General features: G+C 54.0%; 2 protein-coding genes across 3 annotated transcripts; one reads left to right on the forward strand and one right to left on the reverse strand.

Annotated features, from left to right (window-relative positions):
* Positions 1–2,217: 2,217 nt before the first annotated feature.
* MSMP (microseminoprotein, prostate associated) lies at positions 2,218–5,012 on the forward strand. 2 transcript variants are annotated; one of them, XM_061363199.1, is made up of 3 exons: positions 2,218–3,067; positions 3,643–3,751; positions 4,008–5,012. In XM_061363199.1, exons 1-3 carry the CDS (start codon positions 2,962–2,964, stop codon positions 4,195–4,197), a joined length of 405 nt encoding a protein of 134 aa, XP_061219183.1. In that variant the 5' UTR covers positions 2,218–2,961; the 3' UTR covers positions 4,198–5,012. The 2 variants fall into 2 exon arrangements, with proteins under 2 accessions (XP_061219183.1, XP_061219182.1); XM_061363198.1 differs by lacking the exon at positions 2,218–3,067 and having other exon boundaries at positions 3,111–3,751.
* A 78-nt stretch (positions 5,013–5,090) lies between these two features.
* Positions 5,091–17,312, reverse strand: RGP1 (RGP1 homolog, RAB6A GEF complex partner 1). Its single transcript, XM_061363197.1, has 9 exons — positions 17,114–17,312; positions 16,402–16,541; positions 12,439–12,575; positions 11,993–12,076; positions 8,145–8,294; positions 7,919–8,065; positions 7,405–7,532; positions 6,309–6,486; positions 5,091–6,138 (listed from the first exon to the last, which is right to left on the reverse strand). The coding sequence occupies exons 2-9, from the start codon at positions 16,515–16,517 to the stop codon at positions 5,915–5,917; spliced, it is 1,164 nt and encodes a 387-aa protein (XP_061219181.1). The 5' UTR covers positions 16,518–16,541; positions 17,114–17,312; the 3' UTR covers positions 5,091–5,914.
* Positions 17,313–17,426: the final 114 nt, after the last annotated feature.

A 17,426-nucleotide genomic window follows, 5' to 3' on the forward strand; every position in this document is an offset into this window, starting at 1 on the left:
ACTTGTCCAGCATCCTTTATTATCCCCCGTGCCTCCCGCGGGGATGGGGTGAGCTGCTCTCACCCCTTCCCAGCACCCACCAGTTTGGGTGCTCATGTATGCTCATACACAGCATGCCATCCCCTGGAACCAGGGGCTGAGCAGCAGAAGGACCCAGCCTTTGCTGGGAGAGGAGGGCAACGCTGTGCCCTTGGTGATTGCAGCACCCAGCTCCTCTTGGGCAGAGCTGCAGCCCAGAAGCCAAGCCAGGCATGCTAGATCTTACACTGTGGGGATGCTGAGACATGGATCTGACCTTCCGCAGGATAGTGACTGCTCCCCAGCAACGTTCCTGGACATGCAGCGAGTCCCTGATGTTGGCCTACACATGATGAAGTGACTGACCTTACAGTGAGGTACCCCCTTCCAGCCCCTTCTGTGGCTCTTCCCTGGGTCTCAGCTGTCTTCCCATGTTGTGAGCACCAAAACCAGCTCCACCTTTCTCTCTGTGGGGCAAAACCTCCCCTGGGATGCACTTGCTAGTGTGGCTAGAGGGTATCAGCATCCTTTGGGTACCAGAACTGAGCTCTGGAGCAATGAGCCCCACTCCAGCTGCTGCTTCCCAAGCTACAAGCCCCTTTCTGCTCTGGTCCCCGCATGGGGCCAGAAGGGTGCCCAGGGATATGAGGAGGAAGGGGAAGGAGTGAGGCCTGGAGGGGGAAGAGCTGTGTGGGGCCACCAGCCCCATCCCCAGCCCACAGCCACAGTGTGGAGGGTGCTTCACACTACACGTCCCTTTGCAACGTGCCAAGGGGTGTCCTGACCCCCTTTCCTCCTCATCTGCATTTACCCAGCAAACGGTGCTAATGCTGTGGTCTGGTAGCCTTCATCCTCTCTTTGGGGAACCAGAACAGCTCCAGAGATGCCAGGAATGCCTCCGCTATGGAGCAGGAGCAGTGCCCCTCCACACAGCAGCGCGAGGCTCTCACCCCAGCTTCCCAGCGCTGGTCTGGAAGCCCAGCCAGACCATGCAGCCTCCAAATGAAACCCACCGCTTTTGTTTAGTGTTTGCCGCGCTCGGTGATGAAACCATGATGGATGATTTCGTTGTGGTTACCAGCGTGCCCGACTTCTCTTTCCAAACACACAATAGGAATATTCGTTTACCGCTCTGACGATGAACGCTTTTATCCTCCTTATATAGTAACAGCTCCGCACAAAAGGGTGACTTTGATCTGTCACTGGTACACTTCACCATCTCAGTGTACATCCTTGTATCCAGCAGAGTGCCCTGAGCTTCTCTGATGTATTATCAGCCTTTTGGGACTGATCCCATCGTCGCTGCCACCCAGGCACCGCACCAGGAAGGACAAAGCATCACCCAGGGCACTATGAGAGCATTGGGGTCACTCTCAGAGGGGAAAATGGTACAAACCTGGGGTTGGTCCTTTAGAGGCTAAAGCATAAGATGCAGGATGGGGATGCAAGAGGATGGCGTTGGGGCCCAGAGGACCAGCGTGAAGTGACTGCGCCTTCAAAGCCAAAGGTGGCGAATCCAAAGCGGATAAAAGGAAGCAATTCTTTTTCACTTTTTCACTCCGTGCTTAATTAGGCTGCCACAGGAAAACGCTGAGGCCAAAATTTAGCAGGATTCAAGGAGGGATTGGGCATTTATGGGGATGAAAAAAAAACACCCAGCTATGATAGCGGGTGCCAACACAAATTCTGGAAGGGATATTCATCCTCACGCGTCAGGGTGTAAACCTACCCCAGCCCCTCAGAACACAGGGAGCTTAACGCAGGGAAGATGAGCCACATATGCCATCGCTACTGACACCGGCTGGGCCCGCTTCCTGCTCCCGGCAGCACCTCTGACAAGGGCTGTGATCTCTCTTGCCAGTTCAGGTCTTCGCCAGTAGCTCTCCAGGGCTCCGACCTGCTCCATCGCATCCATCCCCTCTCTTTGACAGCTGATAACAGCCTTGTCCCTTCAACCCACAGGCAGCACCGCTGGGTAAGGGTCTGTGAGGAACATGGGCATGTCCCTGGGTTGTGTGGCATCTTCACAGGGCTGCTTGCTTCCAGACAAGCCCTTTGGTTCTCTCTCACCATTGACCAAACGCACTGTGGCCTCTGCTTTTGTCCCTCCTACCCCCTATTTCTGCTGGGGCTGGTTTCCAGCCTCTATAAGGGGCTGCTCAGCTCTAGCATCTTGTGCATGTACACAGGCATGGCCCCACTTTCACGGGCACTGCTCAGATGCGCCCTGGATCATGCCTCATGCACAGCCTTCCTCACCAGCAATCACTGTACTGCCTGCTCTTGGCCAAAAACCTCATTGTCACCCCCAACCCATGCGTGGCCATGAGCCTGGCATGGCTGCAGCTTAGGATGGGGTGAAACTGCCATGTTTTGGTACCCAGGAGCTGCGCATGAGCACCTCCATCCCCACCAAGGACAGTGCCGTTGCATCCCACACTGCTGACAGGACACCTGTGCTGCTCTTCTCCCTGCACAATGGGATGCTCCCAAATCCCTGGCTGCTGTGAAGGATCAGAGATCAGCGCGACCAGAGGGGAGCCTGGGGCTATCCTTGTAAGGGTCCAGGATCTCCTGTGCTCACCACGCTGCCGAGGGCAACCCCGCTGGGGTCCCTTGGATCTCCCCTCACTGAGGAGCCTTGCACCCACCAGGGCTTCCAACTGGAGACATTTCTGGAGGGCATGAATCAGCTTTTCACAGCTTGTTAAAAATCTTGATCCTACCTCTTGTTTTCATGCCTTTCAAATCAGGAAATGAGTTTTACAACTTTTCCAGTGGGGCACAGCTGGTGGCCAGGGTCGTAAAGCTGAACTTTATAAATATCTCTTGTTGGGATCAGGAGAAGAGCATTAAAAAGGCGCTCAGAGAGAGTGAGAAGGAAAGAAGCAAAGGCAATAGAGAAGCAAGGCAACCTCGGCGAAGACGAGCTCAACGCTGACCATGGCCATGGGAGCACAGAAGATGGGGTGTGCTTGGTTTTGCCTGCTGCTCTCCCTCCTCCTCCAGTTGCCGGGCTCCCAGGCTAAATGCTACTTCCAAGCTAAAGGTAAGCAGAGAGGTGAGAAGGGAAGAACCTGATGGGAAGAGGGGCTCTGTGAAGCGCAGGAGGGACTGTGATGAGCTCAGGAGCATGATCACGGGCCAGTGACGAGTGGAAGGAGCAGTCTATAAATCACACAACAACTCCCCAGGGCTCTGGCTGAGAAACAGCTCGCTGGGCCATGGATTGCTCCTGGCAGGAGCCCGGCTGGGGCTGAGCGTGCAGCAAATGGAGCAGGGCTGCCTTCCAGGGCTGCAGAGATACTCAGATCCCAAGGGATGCTGGATATGGCCTCTCCTGGGATGCAAGAGCTGCTTGCCTCTGCCCTACGCTGCCAGGGTAGCAGGGAGAGCTGCCAGGCATGGTCAGGGGATGATGGGTGGAAGCATCACCCTTGACACTTACTTGGGTATCCCATACCTGCAGGGTGGTGGAGAGATCAAGTGTCTTCTGTACCATGGGGTGGGTGGGAGGTCATGGCATCCCCCTGCCCCTCCTTCAGGGCACAAGGGGTGCTGAAGAGGGTCCCAGTCACGCCAGCGCAGGCCCACGTGTGCTCATCACCACCGGTTCCTTTGCAGCTCCCTGCGAGTACGAGGGGAAGCAGTTCTCCCTTGGGGAGTCGTGGCTGAGCACCAACTGCCTGCTCTGTACCTGCCTGCACCCCGTTGGCGTGGGCTGCTGCGAGACGTGAGTGAGGGGACCGGGGGTGCTGGGGTGGGATACTGCGGTCATGCTGCCCTGCCATGGCACCTCTGTGCCTGAGCCTGGTGGGTGCAAACGTGGGGTGCCAAGCCCTGGGGAACAAGCAGCAGAGGTGGGCAGGAACCCATTGAAGTGCTGAGGGTGGTGGTGTGAGTGGGGACACAAAGCAGGGGGCAGGGGTGCTGCAGCACAATGAGATGCCCAGGAGCTATGGGGGAGCTGACAGTGCCTTCTCCTGCAGTACCCAGCACCCCATTGACTTCCCTGACTGGTGTGAAGCCCACTACGACTCACAGACGTGCCAGATCTCGGTGGTGCAGAAGGCCAACCCCAGCCTGCCCTGTGTGAAGAGCCTGGAGCATGAGTGGGGCTCACCCGGCACCCCCGAGCCGCTCATCAACAAGGTGCTGGGTGCAAGGCTGAGCAGATAAAGGCTCATCAGCACCCCGTGCCCCCCTGGCATCACGCTCCACACCTCCCGCATGCTCCAGACCTGCCCTGTCCTGTAGACATCACTGCTGCCACCTTCGAGGGAAACCACTATGCACACACTATGGTACTGAGTCAACATTTACACCCTAGCGCTGCCACGGTACGGCTTTGCTTCTGCCTTCAGCTCCCTGAACAGAAACAGGCCCCCCTCCCCGAGAGATGCTCTGCACACCATGGGAAGGTAAATCCTATGGGATCTCCTTCCAGGTGGGCAGGAAACCTCCAGCTACTCAAGAAAGGGATACAGGACCAAACACAGCCTTGTGCTGTACTCCCACATTTAGCCTCAAGCTAAGCAGCTCCTTCCTCCCTCCCAGACCTCTGTCCCCCTGCACAGCAGCCACTGGGAGCTCACTGGGGAGCACTGCGTATGCAGGACCCACACACCTCAGCCAGCCCCTTCCCTGCCCCAGAGCACGAGGGGCACAACCCACCTCTGGAACCACTAACACCCCTGCTCCCACAGCTCCCAGGGCTGGAGGGGATCCTCAGCACTGCAGGCCAGCCCTGGGCAACACTGCAACGGAGCCAGCCCAGAGCGAGTGGCAGAGCAGGAGAACCACTAAGTATCTCCAGGGGAGGCCCCATGCCCTGCTGCAGGGTGCCCTGCCAGGCTTCAGGGAGCTGAAGTTAATCCACATGCGCCAGGATGGAGCTGGCCATCCTGGCAGCCTGCCCCTGCTGGTGCCATGCCTTGTGCTGCGCAGAGCCTTGTGTAGATGTTTCTGTTCTTGCAATAAAGGTATTAAACAAAGAGGACATCTCCAGCCTTTTGACTGTTGTGCAAGGTGGGCTGTGTCCACCACTGGGAATGGAACTGGAACAAGGCGCCTGGGAAGGATGAGTTTTGCACATCCAGATTTTTATTAGACTTTCATTAATAAGGAAAAACTATGGAAGGGTTTGGTAGAAATGGGGAGCTGGGGGTTGAGCAGGGAGACCTCCAAAGCACAGCACACATTCACTCCAGCTCCCTACGGATCCCGAGACCAGCAGGATGCCTTCACACCCAGGAGGGTGAGCAGAGAACAGCTTGTTGTGGATCATCACTGTGGTGCTGCCACAGCACATGGCCACAGGGACGCAGGACACCAGCACGTGCTGACCGCACAGAGCTGGCCTGCCAGGACCTACCTCCTCTGGGTGAGGGTAGGGTTGTGCGTACAGGACACCCCATGCAAGAGGCAGGATGTGTGCTGAGGCAGGAAAGCAGGATCCCACCCAGCCCATGCGGACAGACCTCTGATTGAGGGGTCTCTCTGTAGGGGCACAGCCTTCACACAAGGCTGGTATGGGGCTTCACTGGAAAAGCTCCCCTCTCCTTTCCCTGGGCTAGGTCTTTCCCTCTTGGAAGCCCCTCATGGGGTAAAGGCACATCAGGCTGTTCTCTGGGCAGCAGACTTCTTTTTGGTGAGGGCTGGGACTTGCACCTTCACCCAGGCAGAGAGGATCCAGCTCCCAGCCAAGGGCTACAGCACAAGATACCACAGCAAGCACAGTGCTCCTCCACCTGCAAGCAGGACAGACTTGCCCAGTGACTGCAGATGAAGGGTATACTGGGATGTGCGTCCTGCAGCACACTGGTGACAGTCCTGCCCGCCATTCCCATCGGCAGCACATGCTTTAGCACCACAGGCCCTACCAGCTCTCCCCACCTCAGATGGTGATGGAATTAGTGCTGGAGAACTGAGATACATAGGAAGCCAGGATGGGGTTGGTGGGAAGGACTTTGATGGGCAAATCCCAGCTGAAAGTGTCCACTTCCATCTGCTCCACCCCAGTCCAGGTGATGGCCTCCGACTGGCTCCCACGAACCAAGCAGTTCCCCGCAGACTCACCGGAGGTCACAAACTCAAAGTGCAGCCTCCACTTCAGGGACACTGTGGGCAAGACAGGGGGTCAGTAGCCAACACCATAAGGGACAGGGACAGCAGCTGCCTCAGTGCTGTGTCCTGGCAAGGGGACAGGCAAATAAACCCGCTCCTTCCCACAGGGCACAGCCTTCCTATGGGGACAAGCAAGAGGGGGTCCCTTCCCTGTTGCCACTAACCAATGTTGGTGGTGAATCCCGGGGTGGAGCTGAGCGGGATGGGCAGGCTGAAGCTGCTCTGGGCTGTGTGAAGGCAGGCCTCCTGATGGCGGGCATGCGTGCTGAAGGACACAGGCTGCCCACGCCGGCGCTGGAACTCCTCCTGGATGCTCTCCTCTGTCTGCAGGCTCACTGAGAACTGCAGGGCAATCACAGAATCATAGGATAACTTGGTTTGGAAAGGACCTTAAGATCATGCAGTTCTAACCCCCTGCCACAGACAGGGACACCTCGCAAGAGACCAAGTTGCCCCAGGCTCTATCCAGCCTGGCATTGAACACTGCCAGGGATGGAGCATCCACCACTTCTTTGGGCAGCATGTTCCAGTGCCTCACCATCCTCACAGCAAAGAACTTCTGCCTTGTATCTAACCAGAACTTCCCCTGTTTCAGTTTGAACCCATTACACCTTGTCCTGTCACTACAGTCCCTGATGAAGAGTCCCTCCCCAGCATCCCTATAGGCCCCCTTCAGATAGTGGAAGGCGGCTATGAGGTCTCCATGCAGCCTTCTCTTCTCCAGGCTGAACAGACCCAACTTCCTCAGCCTGTCTTCATATGGGAGCTGCTCCACTCCCCTGATTATTCTCGTGGCCCTCCTCTGGACTTGTTCCAACAGTTCCATGTCCTTTTTATGTTGAGGACACCAGAACTGCACACAATACTCCAAGTGAGGTCTCATGAGAGCAGAGTAGAGGGGCAGGATCACCTCCTTTGACCTGCTGCTGGTCACACTCCTTTTGATGCAGCCCAGGATACGGTTGGTTTCTGGGCTCAAGTGCACACTGAAATCAGCTCATGTGAAGTTTCTCATCGACCAACACCCCCAAGTCCTTCACCGAAGGCTGCTCACTCTCAAAACCTCACGCAGCTGCGGTACAAAGCCCCAGGACCTCCATTTCGCAAACAACCTCAGAACTGGAGCCCTTTTCCTCCTTATATCCCAAGGGGACCTCAGCTGGGTCCCACTAGAAACCCCACAACAGCCCAGTGGCATCCCAATCCCTTCTTCATCTCCCTCCTGCCTCTCCCCACAGTGACCCTGAAGCCAGCACTGACCTGCAGACACGGGATGTCTCCTTCTGAGAAGCTGAAGGTCCCAATGACATCCTCTCCGATCTTATACACGGTCTTAAAGATGCAGAACGTCCCCACCTTGCCACGAGTGTTGCTGATGTTATACAGGTCTGTGGAGCAAGAAGTGGGCAAGAAGAGAGTTGGGGCAGGAAAAGGATCTACTCCATACACTGCTCTGGGTTAAACACAGAGCACGGCAGATGGGACTCCCGCCTCCTGTTTGGGTTTGAAGGACAGAGCCTGGAGGCAGCATTCCCATTGGGAAATGGCTGCAGCAGCTGCAATATGCTGGGAAAAGGGTCTCTTTGGCTAAAGTAGGAACAGTCTGTGGCCGGGAAGAGCCAGGGAAGATACTGTGACCCAGGCAGGACCTGATGGAGCTGCTCCAAAGCCCCAGTCAGGGCTTTGCTTTGCCAGCAAGAGTTTTGCTGCAAGCCCTGAGCTGTGCTTCACACCCAGGTCAGGACAGCAGGTTCAAGACAGGGATGTGACCTACGCAGGCTGCGTCGGGAGGTGGCCACCATGAGCAGCTCTGTTGCCAGGTCTGCCAAGCGAGAGTCTTTCTTCAAGCCCTCCTCTGCTTCCAGGAAGGGGTTTGAGGGTGCAACAGCCTCATCCTGTGGGAACTGATAATCCTTGAGTCCTGGGGAGAAGGCGAGACTGTTAGAAGGACAGGGCGCAGCCAGACCTGTGCCTGCAGGCAGGGCAGCATGTGGCCTTACCGTGCAGCACGAGGACACGGAAGGGCACCCGCAGGAGCTTGATAGGGGAGTTGACACGCTGGCAGCCGATGGTCAGCTTGTATACGTACTTCACCGACTGTCCCCGGAAGGAGGGAGGCCCGTCTATGGGCAGCGTCTCGCAGTATGAATCTGCAAGGAGCACAGAGAAGATTGAAAGGTTGCTTTCCAAGGGCAAAAGAAAGCTTCCGGAGCTGTTTCTCACAGGCTCCCTGCACCAAGGGTTAGCACCGGTAGTGATGCTGAACTATGGACAGTGCCTGGTGCTTTCTGTTGCTTCCTTTTTCCAACAGCATGCCAAGCGCTTCCCTGCACCAGCACACTAATCCTCACATCACATGCACTGTCATCCAGATGTTGCTTCCAGCACATACAACCACACAAACCAACTCTTCTGCCTCAAAAGAATGCAAAAGATGTAAAATCCAGGAACTCAAACACATGAGAGCTAAACTTGCCCATCACGAGTTCAACCTGAATTTGCCTCTGCGCACTTCCTTTGCACACCGCTTCCCCAATGGGGTCACACGCTGCAGGCTCCTCAGGGCTCTGCTCCATGTGGCAGAGAGGTGCTGATCAATACCTCATGTCTCTTTTGATACTGGCTTTACACAAACCCCAAACTCAGCAACAAAAATTAGCTTCTTCCTGTGTTTTCCTCTGAAGCACTAGATCTGAACGGCCAAGAAACAAATCAAGAGACCTTCACAACAAGTTGTGATACATCCCACTTGACAGACTGATGACTGGGACCACAAAGCCTCTGTCTCCGAGACCTCTGTGATGCTGGGGCTTGGCTTAGACCACAATCAGCCCCCTCAAAGCCCCTTGGCCACCACACAAACCCCAACGCTTCTCGACACAGCATGAACACTTCTGCAGCTTTCCCAAACCACACACTGTGTAATAAGAAAGGCACAAACAGTGAACTGTGGGAAGTCTCCACCTCTCTGGCTTGCCCACCATAACACAGATACACCCTGCCAGAGGAAGGGCACCATCCTGTTGTGAAACCACAGATCCTTCCCCACCTCTGGCACATCCTAAACATTGAGGCTTAGATTAAAAGCTAGGGTTACATTTTAAAATATAACTTCTAGATGTAAAATAACAGGACTGGAAGGAAGAAAAAAGCCCATGCTAGCGTGTTAGCCTCCGCAGGTTGTCACACCTTAAAACACAAGCCTGTCCTGCTGGACTGGGGTGCAGATCAAGCCAACAACTGTCCTGACAGGGAGGAAAACCAAACTATTTCCCAGAAAGGAAGCAGACTGCTTTTAACCCCCTGTACCGAGCTCAAAAGAGTGCTCACAAATACCTTCATGCCCAGTGAGGATAATCTGAGCAGAGACCACCGCTGCCTGAGGAGGATGAGTGGCTAGCTACCTGGCACAGGAATGCCAAGACTCAGGAAGTCCCAACTTCTGTGCATATCCCAGAAGGAAGCACATTCCTGAAGCTATGGATGCCTTCCCTACCCACCCACTGTACCCTCTGGCTGGGCTCCCAGCTGTGTCCAGGCTGCTTCCATTTCCTCTCCTCTTTGTGATCTACTAAATATTTAAAGGTATTACAAAACCAGAGAGGAAGCAGAAAACAGCCACAGAAATTGAAGGCTTCAGAAAACGTTTGATGGTGACATATCTAAAGAGCTCAGCCTGGGCATCGTGTCAAAGGGATGGCAGATGAGTCAACTTCAATATACAGGCACTATAACAAGGGGGAGATATTGGGGAATAAGCTGGTCAGCAACTGAAACCAAGGCCTTTTACCAAGAGATGGCCTGACCTCAGCTATATGTGCCAGCTCTGGCTACGGTTTAACAACACAGTGCTTTCCTGAAGCAGAATTAGGATTTCTTGGGTTAGTTTTACTACTTTTATTTTTTGCCTCTGCAAACTGCGCAGCAAAAGTCAAAACTTCTGAAAAACAGGAAATGAAGAATTAAGATACACACCCACACAGCCTTAACTCTGCCTCCACGGAGCTGGCAGGAGCCCCCAGGAATGCTGTGCAGGCGTGCCAGATGCAGTCTCACGTGAGAAGAACAGCTCCACAGGCTGATGGGATTGGTGCGAGCAGCCTGGCAGAGCCAGGGCTGTGATATGGGGGTTTCAGCACTGAAAAGCCCAGTGCCACACACTGCACCATCACACAGCCAAGGGGAAAAGCTGTAATATACAGCCAAAAAAGCTCAAACTGTTCAGGAGTTTGTGTCCTTTCTATGGAGGGGCATCCAAGTGCAAGGCAGATGTAGGCTGCTTGTGCCAGTGTCACACACACACACAGTACAGCACCACTGGGAAGGAAAGCACAGAGTATCACCAGCTTACCTGGGGCTGAACAGCTTTTGCCTGCAAATCCAGCACACAAGGAAAGACTCTCAATGCATCCCAGCCACCTGGAGCTGGGACTGTAGTCACCAATCTGCTCTTCCAGAACACTGGTGAGCCAGCCTGAGATGCACCAGGAAAAAGGGCTTCCCCCTGCTCCTGGGGAATGGGTGCTCCAGCCCCACACTGGCAGCAGCAAGGTGCACAACAGAATCCCAGTGAGCCTCAGGCCAGCTGAGGTATTTGCCACCTTTCTTCTCCTCCCTGGCACAGCCACTTTCAGAAAGCACAGCAGAGCTTGTCTGCAAAGTGGCAGGGCCAGCTCCTTTCCCCAGCACACTGCTGTACAAAAGTAAATAACTAAACCTGCTCTATCTGATTTGTGGTTTAGGAGACACAGCCCCAGACAGCATTGCCCAACCCCACTCACCATCTACCTAAACCTGACTGCTTTCACCCTGTTCACGTTTCCCTCCACTCAGGGGCCTCAAGCCTAGAAAGGCAGGAGAACCCAGCTTCAACACGAGCATGTCACAGCCTGCAGCTTCTTGGTCTCACCTGCAGCTTTGCTCCCCAGAGCTCAATGCTCCAGCAGAAACCCTCCATCACAGGCACTGCCTCTCTGCTCCCTTTGGTCTGTGACTTGAGATGTCTCCATCAACCATTCCCTAGGGATGGCTGATGCAGTAGATGCCTAGGACAACCTGAGGCAGCTCTCCATGTGCAGCCTGCAGTGCCCAACCGTTACACTGCTGCTGGAATGCAAAGGAGATGCCACATGAACTGACACACTGGGTCATGCAGTCACTGACCAAGAGACAAAAACACACACTTGTATTTTCACCACTGTCTGCTCAGGTAGAAGCAGTTGCCTGGAACAACAAAAACGAGTGGCTGCAAGCTCCTTGTGAAAAGGATGGAAATTTCTCTAAACAGCAAAAGGGAAAGCAGTAATGAAGGAGAGCTTAAAGGGAACCTACTGGAAGGACACCACTGGAGGTCTCTGGAGACATGGAGCGCTTTGAGCAGAGAAGTGCTCACTTTTACAGCAGAAAAACTACGAGCAGCAGAAGACTGTGGTCTCCACGCCAGCCACAACCTGAAGAGGAAGCACAGATTTTCCAGAGCCTGTATTCCAAGAACACTCCAGTGTGGCTGAAGAAATAAAGGCGAGGAAGCACGGGTGTGTATAAACGTTCCTTCAGCTGCAGCCACGTATTTCAAACCGTTTTATGCCTCACAGCTACACAATGGACCTGCAGCAAAGGCCACGGGCCAGGGGAAGGACGGAGGGACATGTTGCTGTATGCAGTGTTCATATGGTGGAGAACAGACTATGGGTGATGCAGCACGCTGTTCCTCAGCGCTCACACTCCCACCAAAGCACCTTGGTTTAGGAAACACCAGGGTCTGCCACTCAAGCACTCAGGTCTGCAGAGCCAGCTTTGAGAGCGGGGTTCACCAGGGTCAAGCAGGGGAAAAGAAGGCAGGACTCACAGGACTTTGACTCCCCGGGGTCCAGTCGCAAGTCACAGAAGAGAATCTTTGGTGGGGTGGACAGGATACACTGACCCCGCTCTCCTAGAACAGAAAATCCACATTAAAGCTGCCCAGCCTTGAGCTGCAACCAGGACAGCCAGACAAGGAATGGGGAGAAGAGGGCTGAGGAAGAAAACACCTAAAGCCCCAGTCAGATCCTTAGACATTCCCAGAACAGCTGGACATACAACCCTCCAAGATTTTGCTTCAAGCTATTGCCATTTTGATCCCAGTACTAGCAAGCCCCTGCAGCAGCCATCGCCAGGGAATTACACATGGAAAACAACACGGACTGCCCATTCACTTCTATGCATTCTGCTCTCAAGAGACACGTTACAGACTGTTAGATTCCTGCTCGCTGCGCTCTCACCATCCTTACCGAGGGTTACAGAAGTGGCACTCACCTCTGTTGGGCACGAAGACTGTCTCATTCTCTGCCTGTACGTCGTGCTTGCTGCCATCAGAGGGAGGGAGCGCCACCCGGTTCTCGCTGGCATGAAACTGGCAGTGGATCTGGGCACTGGCCCACGCCAGCATCTCACTGGGAACAGAGAAGAGCAACACTCATGTTTGTGCTTTAAACCTGGATTACAGCAAGCATGAACTGCGAGAAGAGCAGGTCTTTCTGCTCAGCTCCATGTGGGACTGCTAGCCTGGGAGAAAGGACTTGCTTCACCATCACTGAAGCCACTCTCACAGCCCCACTCCAAACAAGCCTTTGGAGCAAGCTTGAGATGGGGTGCTGACACAAAGCCATTTCCGCTCCATCTGCTGACAGGAGTTTCACCCAAAGCCTGGCTCTGGGCCTGAAGGCTCTCCTTTAGCAGCAGTATTTGCAGCCTGAGCCACAACACCTGAGCACAGCACAGACACCCCCGTCCTCGCCTTGAGAAGCCCACTGTACATATGTGGCAGAAGACAGCCACCAGTGCAGGTGGGCAGCCACCCCTTCCATGGGGACAGAGGTGAAGTGTCCTGTGCAGAAGCTCACAGGGATCCTCCAGAAAACATGCTGAGGTGAAGCATCCCAAGATCCGCTCCCAAGCCTTACTCACTGAATCATCTTTCTCATCAACCACAGCTTGGGACTGGCCACAGACTGCACTCTTGAGAGAACACCTCTACTCATCACGCATGGGCCAGGCCTGGCAGAGGGCTTTTAGCCACAAAGAACTGAATCCCAAGCCAGAAGTGACACACAGAGCAATACTCTGAGACATTCTGGCAATAACACAACCATCAGGGAAGTGGGCACATTCAAAAGCAACAACTACTTGCAAGTTGGGGTCAGCTGCCCCTGCCCACAGTACCCAGTGCCGCAAGCTCGACACTCCCCAGGGCAGGCAGGGCACAGACATGCTCCCTCTCCACAGCACTGTTCCCCTCAGGAACATCAGCTTCTGTTTTTGTCAGGCCAGAGGAGGACACTTCTGGGTCCTTCATAAGGACCCATTTTCTCCTCCTGATGCAAGGGACTTGCTCATGGCTATAGTGGAGGTAAAGGTGTCATTTTACCCCTTTTCTGTTCAGCCACAAGAACCGGTGTGAAAAGTAGCGTCACCTCCTGGACCCTGCTATGATCACCAGCAATTCCACAAGATATTTCCCATGGCAGTATTGATACCTCTCACTTTTGCAAACACTCATCTATTTTATTTCAATAGCAGCAGAATTTTTACTTCAATCAGCCAACGTATGGCTCCTCTGGTGTTTTCTAACACCACTACCTGATTAGTAAGCACTGACACCACTTCTAGGTGGCACAGGGATTTTTTTGTGGCACACAGGTATCTCTCAATATGACACATCAGAGCAGTTAAATGTCCAGACAAACCAGAGGGAGAGGCGTGCTGCATTTGTTTCAGCTGACTAACAATGTGCTATTTGATCTTCTGTATGTGCTGGCTGCCTCTACACAAACACGTGTTGGTTACTCTACCCAGTTACCTCTAACCCCACAACTGTCATCCTGTATCTTCAAAAGCACCAGCATGACTTTTTCATAAGGGCTGCCATAAGGTTGTAAGGTATCTGGAAATATATATGGGAACAGATTAAAAAAAATCTTTATTAAGAGATAATATTCATTAATTTTAAAAAGTACCATTAATATATACATTTATATATATTTTAGGTAAGGTCCATGAACATGCTGCGAGGGCTGGAACAGCTCTGCTCTGGAGACGGGCTGAGCGAGCTGGGCTGGTTCAGCCTGGAGAAGAGAAGGTTCTGAGGAGACCTTTTAACAGTCTCCCAGTACCTAAATCAGAGCTATAAGAAATCTGGAGAGGGGACTACAGGCTACAGGGTCATGTAGGGACAGGCCAAGGGGAATGGCTTTAAGCTGACAGAGAGGAGATTTAGATAAGGCATTGGGAAGAAGATGCTCACTACAAGGGTGGTGAGGCACTGGCACAGGTTGCCCAGAGAAGCTGTGTCTGCCCCATCCCTGGCAGTGTTCAAGGCCAGGCTGGACGAGGCTTTGAGCAACCTGCTCTACTGGAAGGTGTCCCTGCCTATGGTGGGAAGTTGGAACTGAATGAGCTTTAAGGTCCCTTCCAACCCAAACCATTCTATGATTCTACAGGCTCAGCATGATTACATTACCTTCAAATTCAAACACTGTCTTTTGACTCTTTCCCTCCCCCCACCCCCCAGCATTGCCTGACAACAAACTGCTGGATTGGTTTCATTTTTCTAACCACACACCCAAACAAAATTTGCATGTCCTTTCCTACCAAACACCTGGCTGCTCCAGCTGATAGGGTGTGGAAGGATCCTGTGCTGGTGCTGAGGTCACTTCCCTCCTCTCTCACCTCCCCCCCGCGGCTCCTGTAGCCCACAGGGGCCATGCTTCATACAGCCTTTGGGCAGAAGAGCTTTGTTTCTTGTATACCACCACCAGATTAACTTCCTGGCATTTACTGACTGCCCTTTAGTTCTGTCCCTACACTTGAAATGCGTGCTTCTCGGTTCCACCACCTCCACCACAGCTTCTGACAGCCCTGAAAGCTTCTAGTCCCTGACAGGTCTATCTGCCTTTTGCAGTGACTGTGCTTTGGTCTGGCTCCTGCCTTTATGCAACCCACATTGTGTAAACTGGTATTTGGTGTTGCCACTTGTATGACTTCGACAGTTCTTGTCAGTTTCGGTTGCCTGCTTCTTTATTTTAAAGACTTTATTTTAAAGTGGCAGTTTTCTGCAGACCAGGACACACCTGAAGCTCCCAACTGAAGCTTCTGTAACTGCACTGTGAACCTCCAAAACTGCTCCACTTGTGGTCCCACATGTGTCAGAACTAGTCAAAACAGCACTGCCACCATATAAGATGAAACTCTGGAAAGGCAGACATACACCACAGCTGAATGTGAAAGCTGAATTCAGCACTCAAGGTGAACCAGGAAGAAAAAGATGAAAAGTTAAGGAAGGCAATAAACAAAGAAGCCCTATGGCAGTAATACAAGCCACCGCTTTGCTGCTGCTGAGGCTGCAAGCACTGGAAGCATGCCCACCAAAACAGTTACGTGTGAAATATGTGCTGGTGATGAAAAGATGCTGAACCTGACAGGTCTGGGAATGGACACTTCCCAGGGAGGGCTCAAGATGAGAAAGCACTCTCCACCCCTGGGAGAACCAGACAAGGCCACACACTCAGCGGACACGGATGCTTTGGGTGACTACTTATGATGTGGAGTCACCCACTGTGAGCCAATATAGGAAGCTTCCTTACTGTCACGTTTCCTCAACACCTCTTTCAGGCACAGCAATGATAAGGGGAGATGGAGCAGTCAAATGCTGGGCTATAGAAAATGTTGCCACAGAAGGCTACCTTTTTCTGACTATGGGCAGTGCTTGCCCCTCTGCCTGCCAGCTCTGGAGGCAGGCATCGCACCAATGTGCCGGCACAATGCTGGATAGAGAGAGCACCTTCCATAAACATAGGAAATCATGACGTCTAGATGTTGCTCTGTGAGACTGTCACCCTGGTGTAACTAGATATCCCACTTTGGCAGCCTGTTTGGCTTCATTTTCTGCTGGCAACCCCATCACCGAGGGCTCACCTGAAGAGCAGTTAAAAGCAACTTTAACTGCATAGCTTTTTTTCTCATCTCTTTCTTGAGGACAGAAAACCAGAATAATTACCTCAGTTTCAGCCCTGAAACAGCAATGGCACAAAGCACCCTTAAGGGAGTACCGCAGGCAGGGAAGTCACCAGTGGCTGAGCCAGCACCACTGTCCCACAGCACAGCCATGACTACATCTGGCTGCTCAGGAGGGAGGGAATGCCGTCCCCTCTGGAAGCACCCAGGCAGCTCTGCCACAGAGGCTTCATGCATGGAAGGGCTCACTGGCACAGGCTGCCATACCTGCTGGCAGACGTAGATGAGGCTGATAACGGGTTGGTGAAAGTGATCACACACTCCAGCACCTCCCCTGCCAGGAACACGGGCCCACGGCCCAGCTTGGCCAACACTTCAATCATGGCTTGGACAGCCCTGCTGCACACCTGCTGAGAAATAAAGAAACAGTAGGCATGGAGGCAGGGCTAGGTGGTGTAGCAGAGGCGGACAGCAACAGCCAGGCGGGGCATGTGCACATGGGGAGGTCAGGAAGAGCCCAAACTCTAAACACGTACAGAACACAGACATGTACAGAGATCAGAGACAGCTCTGGCCTGGCACACACATACATACACACAAACGCACCACCACCCCTCCTCACATGCACAGGGAAGTCAGGGAGAGCCCCAGCTCTAAACATGTATAGCACACAGACACGTACTAGGGTCAGGGACAGCTCTGGCCTGCCACACACAGACATACATACACACAGACATACATACACACAGACTCCTCACACACAGGGCAGGGAGGAAGGCAGAGACAGCCCCAGCTCTTCACTCACACACGGAAACCAAGCACAACCCTGGCCATACACATAGTTACACACCCCCTGCCTCAGCCCCACAGACTCAAGGGGGCCAGTACATACTGAGGGAGGTTAGGGCCAGCCCCGCCACCTCAACCCAGGCGGCTCAGGGGCGGCCCCAGTAGCAAAAGCACGCACGTAAACACCCACCTGAGGGGCCGGAGACACAGCACCGCAGCTTCCCCGCAGCCTCCCCGCAGCCCCAGGCCGCTCCGGCCGCACTCCCTGCTCCGCTCAGAGCAGCCGCGGCTCCAGGCCCAGCTTCCCCTCAGCTCTTCCGACCTGCTCGGCGGCGCTCGGGGCCTTTTCGGCAACGTTCGGAGCTCACTCGGCAGCTTTCGGGAGCGCTCGGGAACTCTCGGGCGCCGCTCAGCAGCGCTCGGCCGGGCGCCCTGGGGATCGCCGGCCGCTCCGGCGGCGGGGCGGGGCCGGGTTTCCGGACGCGCTCGGAGGCGCCGTGCCC

Source organism: Neopsephotus bourkii, unplaced genomic scaffold (assembly GCF_033783945.1).
Source record: "Neopsephotus bourkii isolate Nb327-2 ecotype Australia unplaced genomic scaffold, CSIRO-AGI_Nbou_v1 NB_1148, whole genome shotgun sequence".
Lineage (NCBI taxonomy): Eukaryota > Metazoa > Chordata > Aves > Psittaciformes > Psittacidae > Neopsephotus > Neopsephotus bourkii.

Bases quoted from the DNA above. Each gene is read 5' to 3' on its own strand.
- MSMP (XM_061363198.1), top strand. From the start codon at position 3,519: ATGGGGTGGGTGGGAGGTCATGGCATCCCCCTGCCCCTCCTTCAGGGC. The intron at 3,752-4,007 runs GTGAGTGAGGGG...CTTCTCCTGCAG, and splicing joins GGCGTGGGCTGCTGCGAGAC to TACCCAGCACCCCATTGACT.
- RGP1 (XM_061363197.1), bottom strand. From the start codon at position 16,517: ATGATTGAAGTGTTGGCCAAGCTGGGCCGTGGGCCCGTGTTCCTGGCA. The intron at 8,066-8,144 runs GTAAGGCCACAT...CCTTCTCCCCAG, and splicing joins CCGTGTCCTCGTGCTGCACG to GACTCAAGGATTATCAGTTC. The intron at 6,487-7,404 runs GTCAGTGCTGGC...ATTGCCCTGCAG, and splicing joins GAGACATCCCGTGTCTGCAG to TTCTCAGTGAGCCTGCAGAC.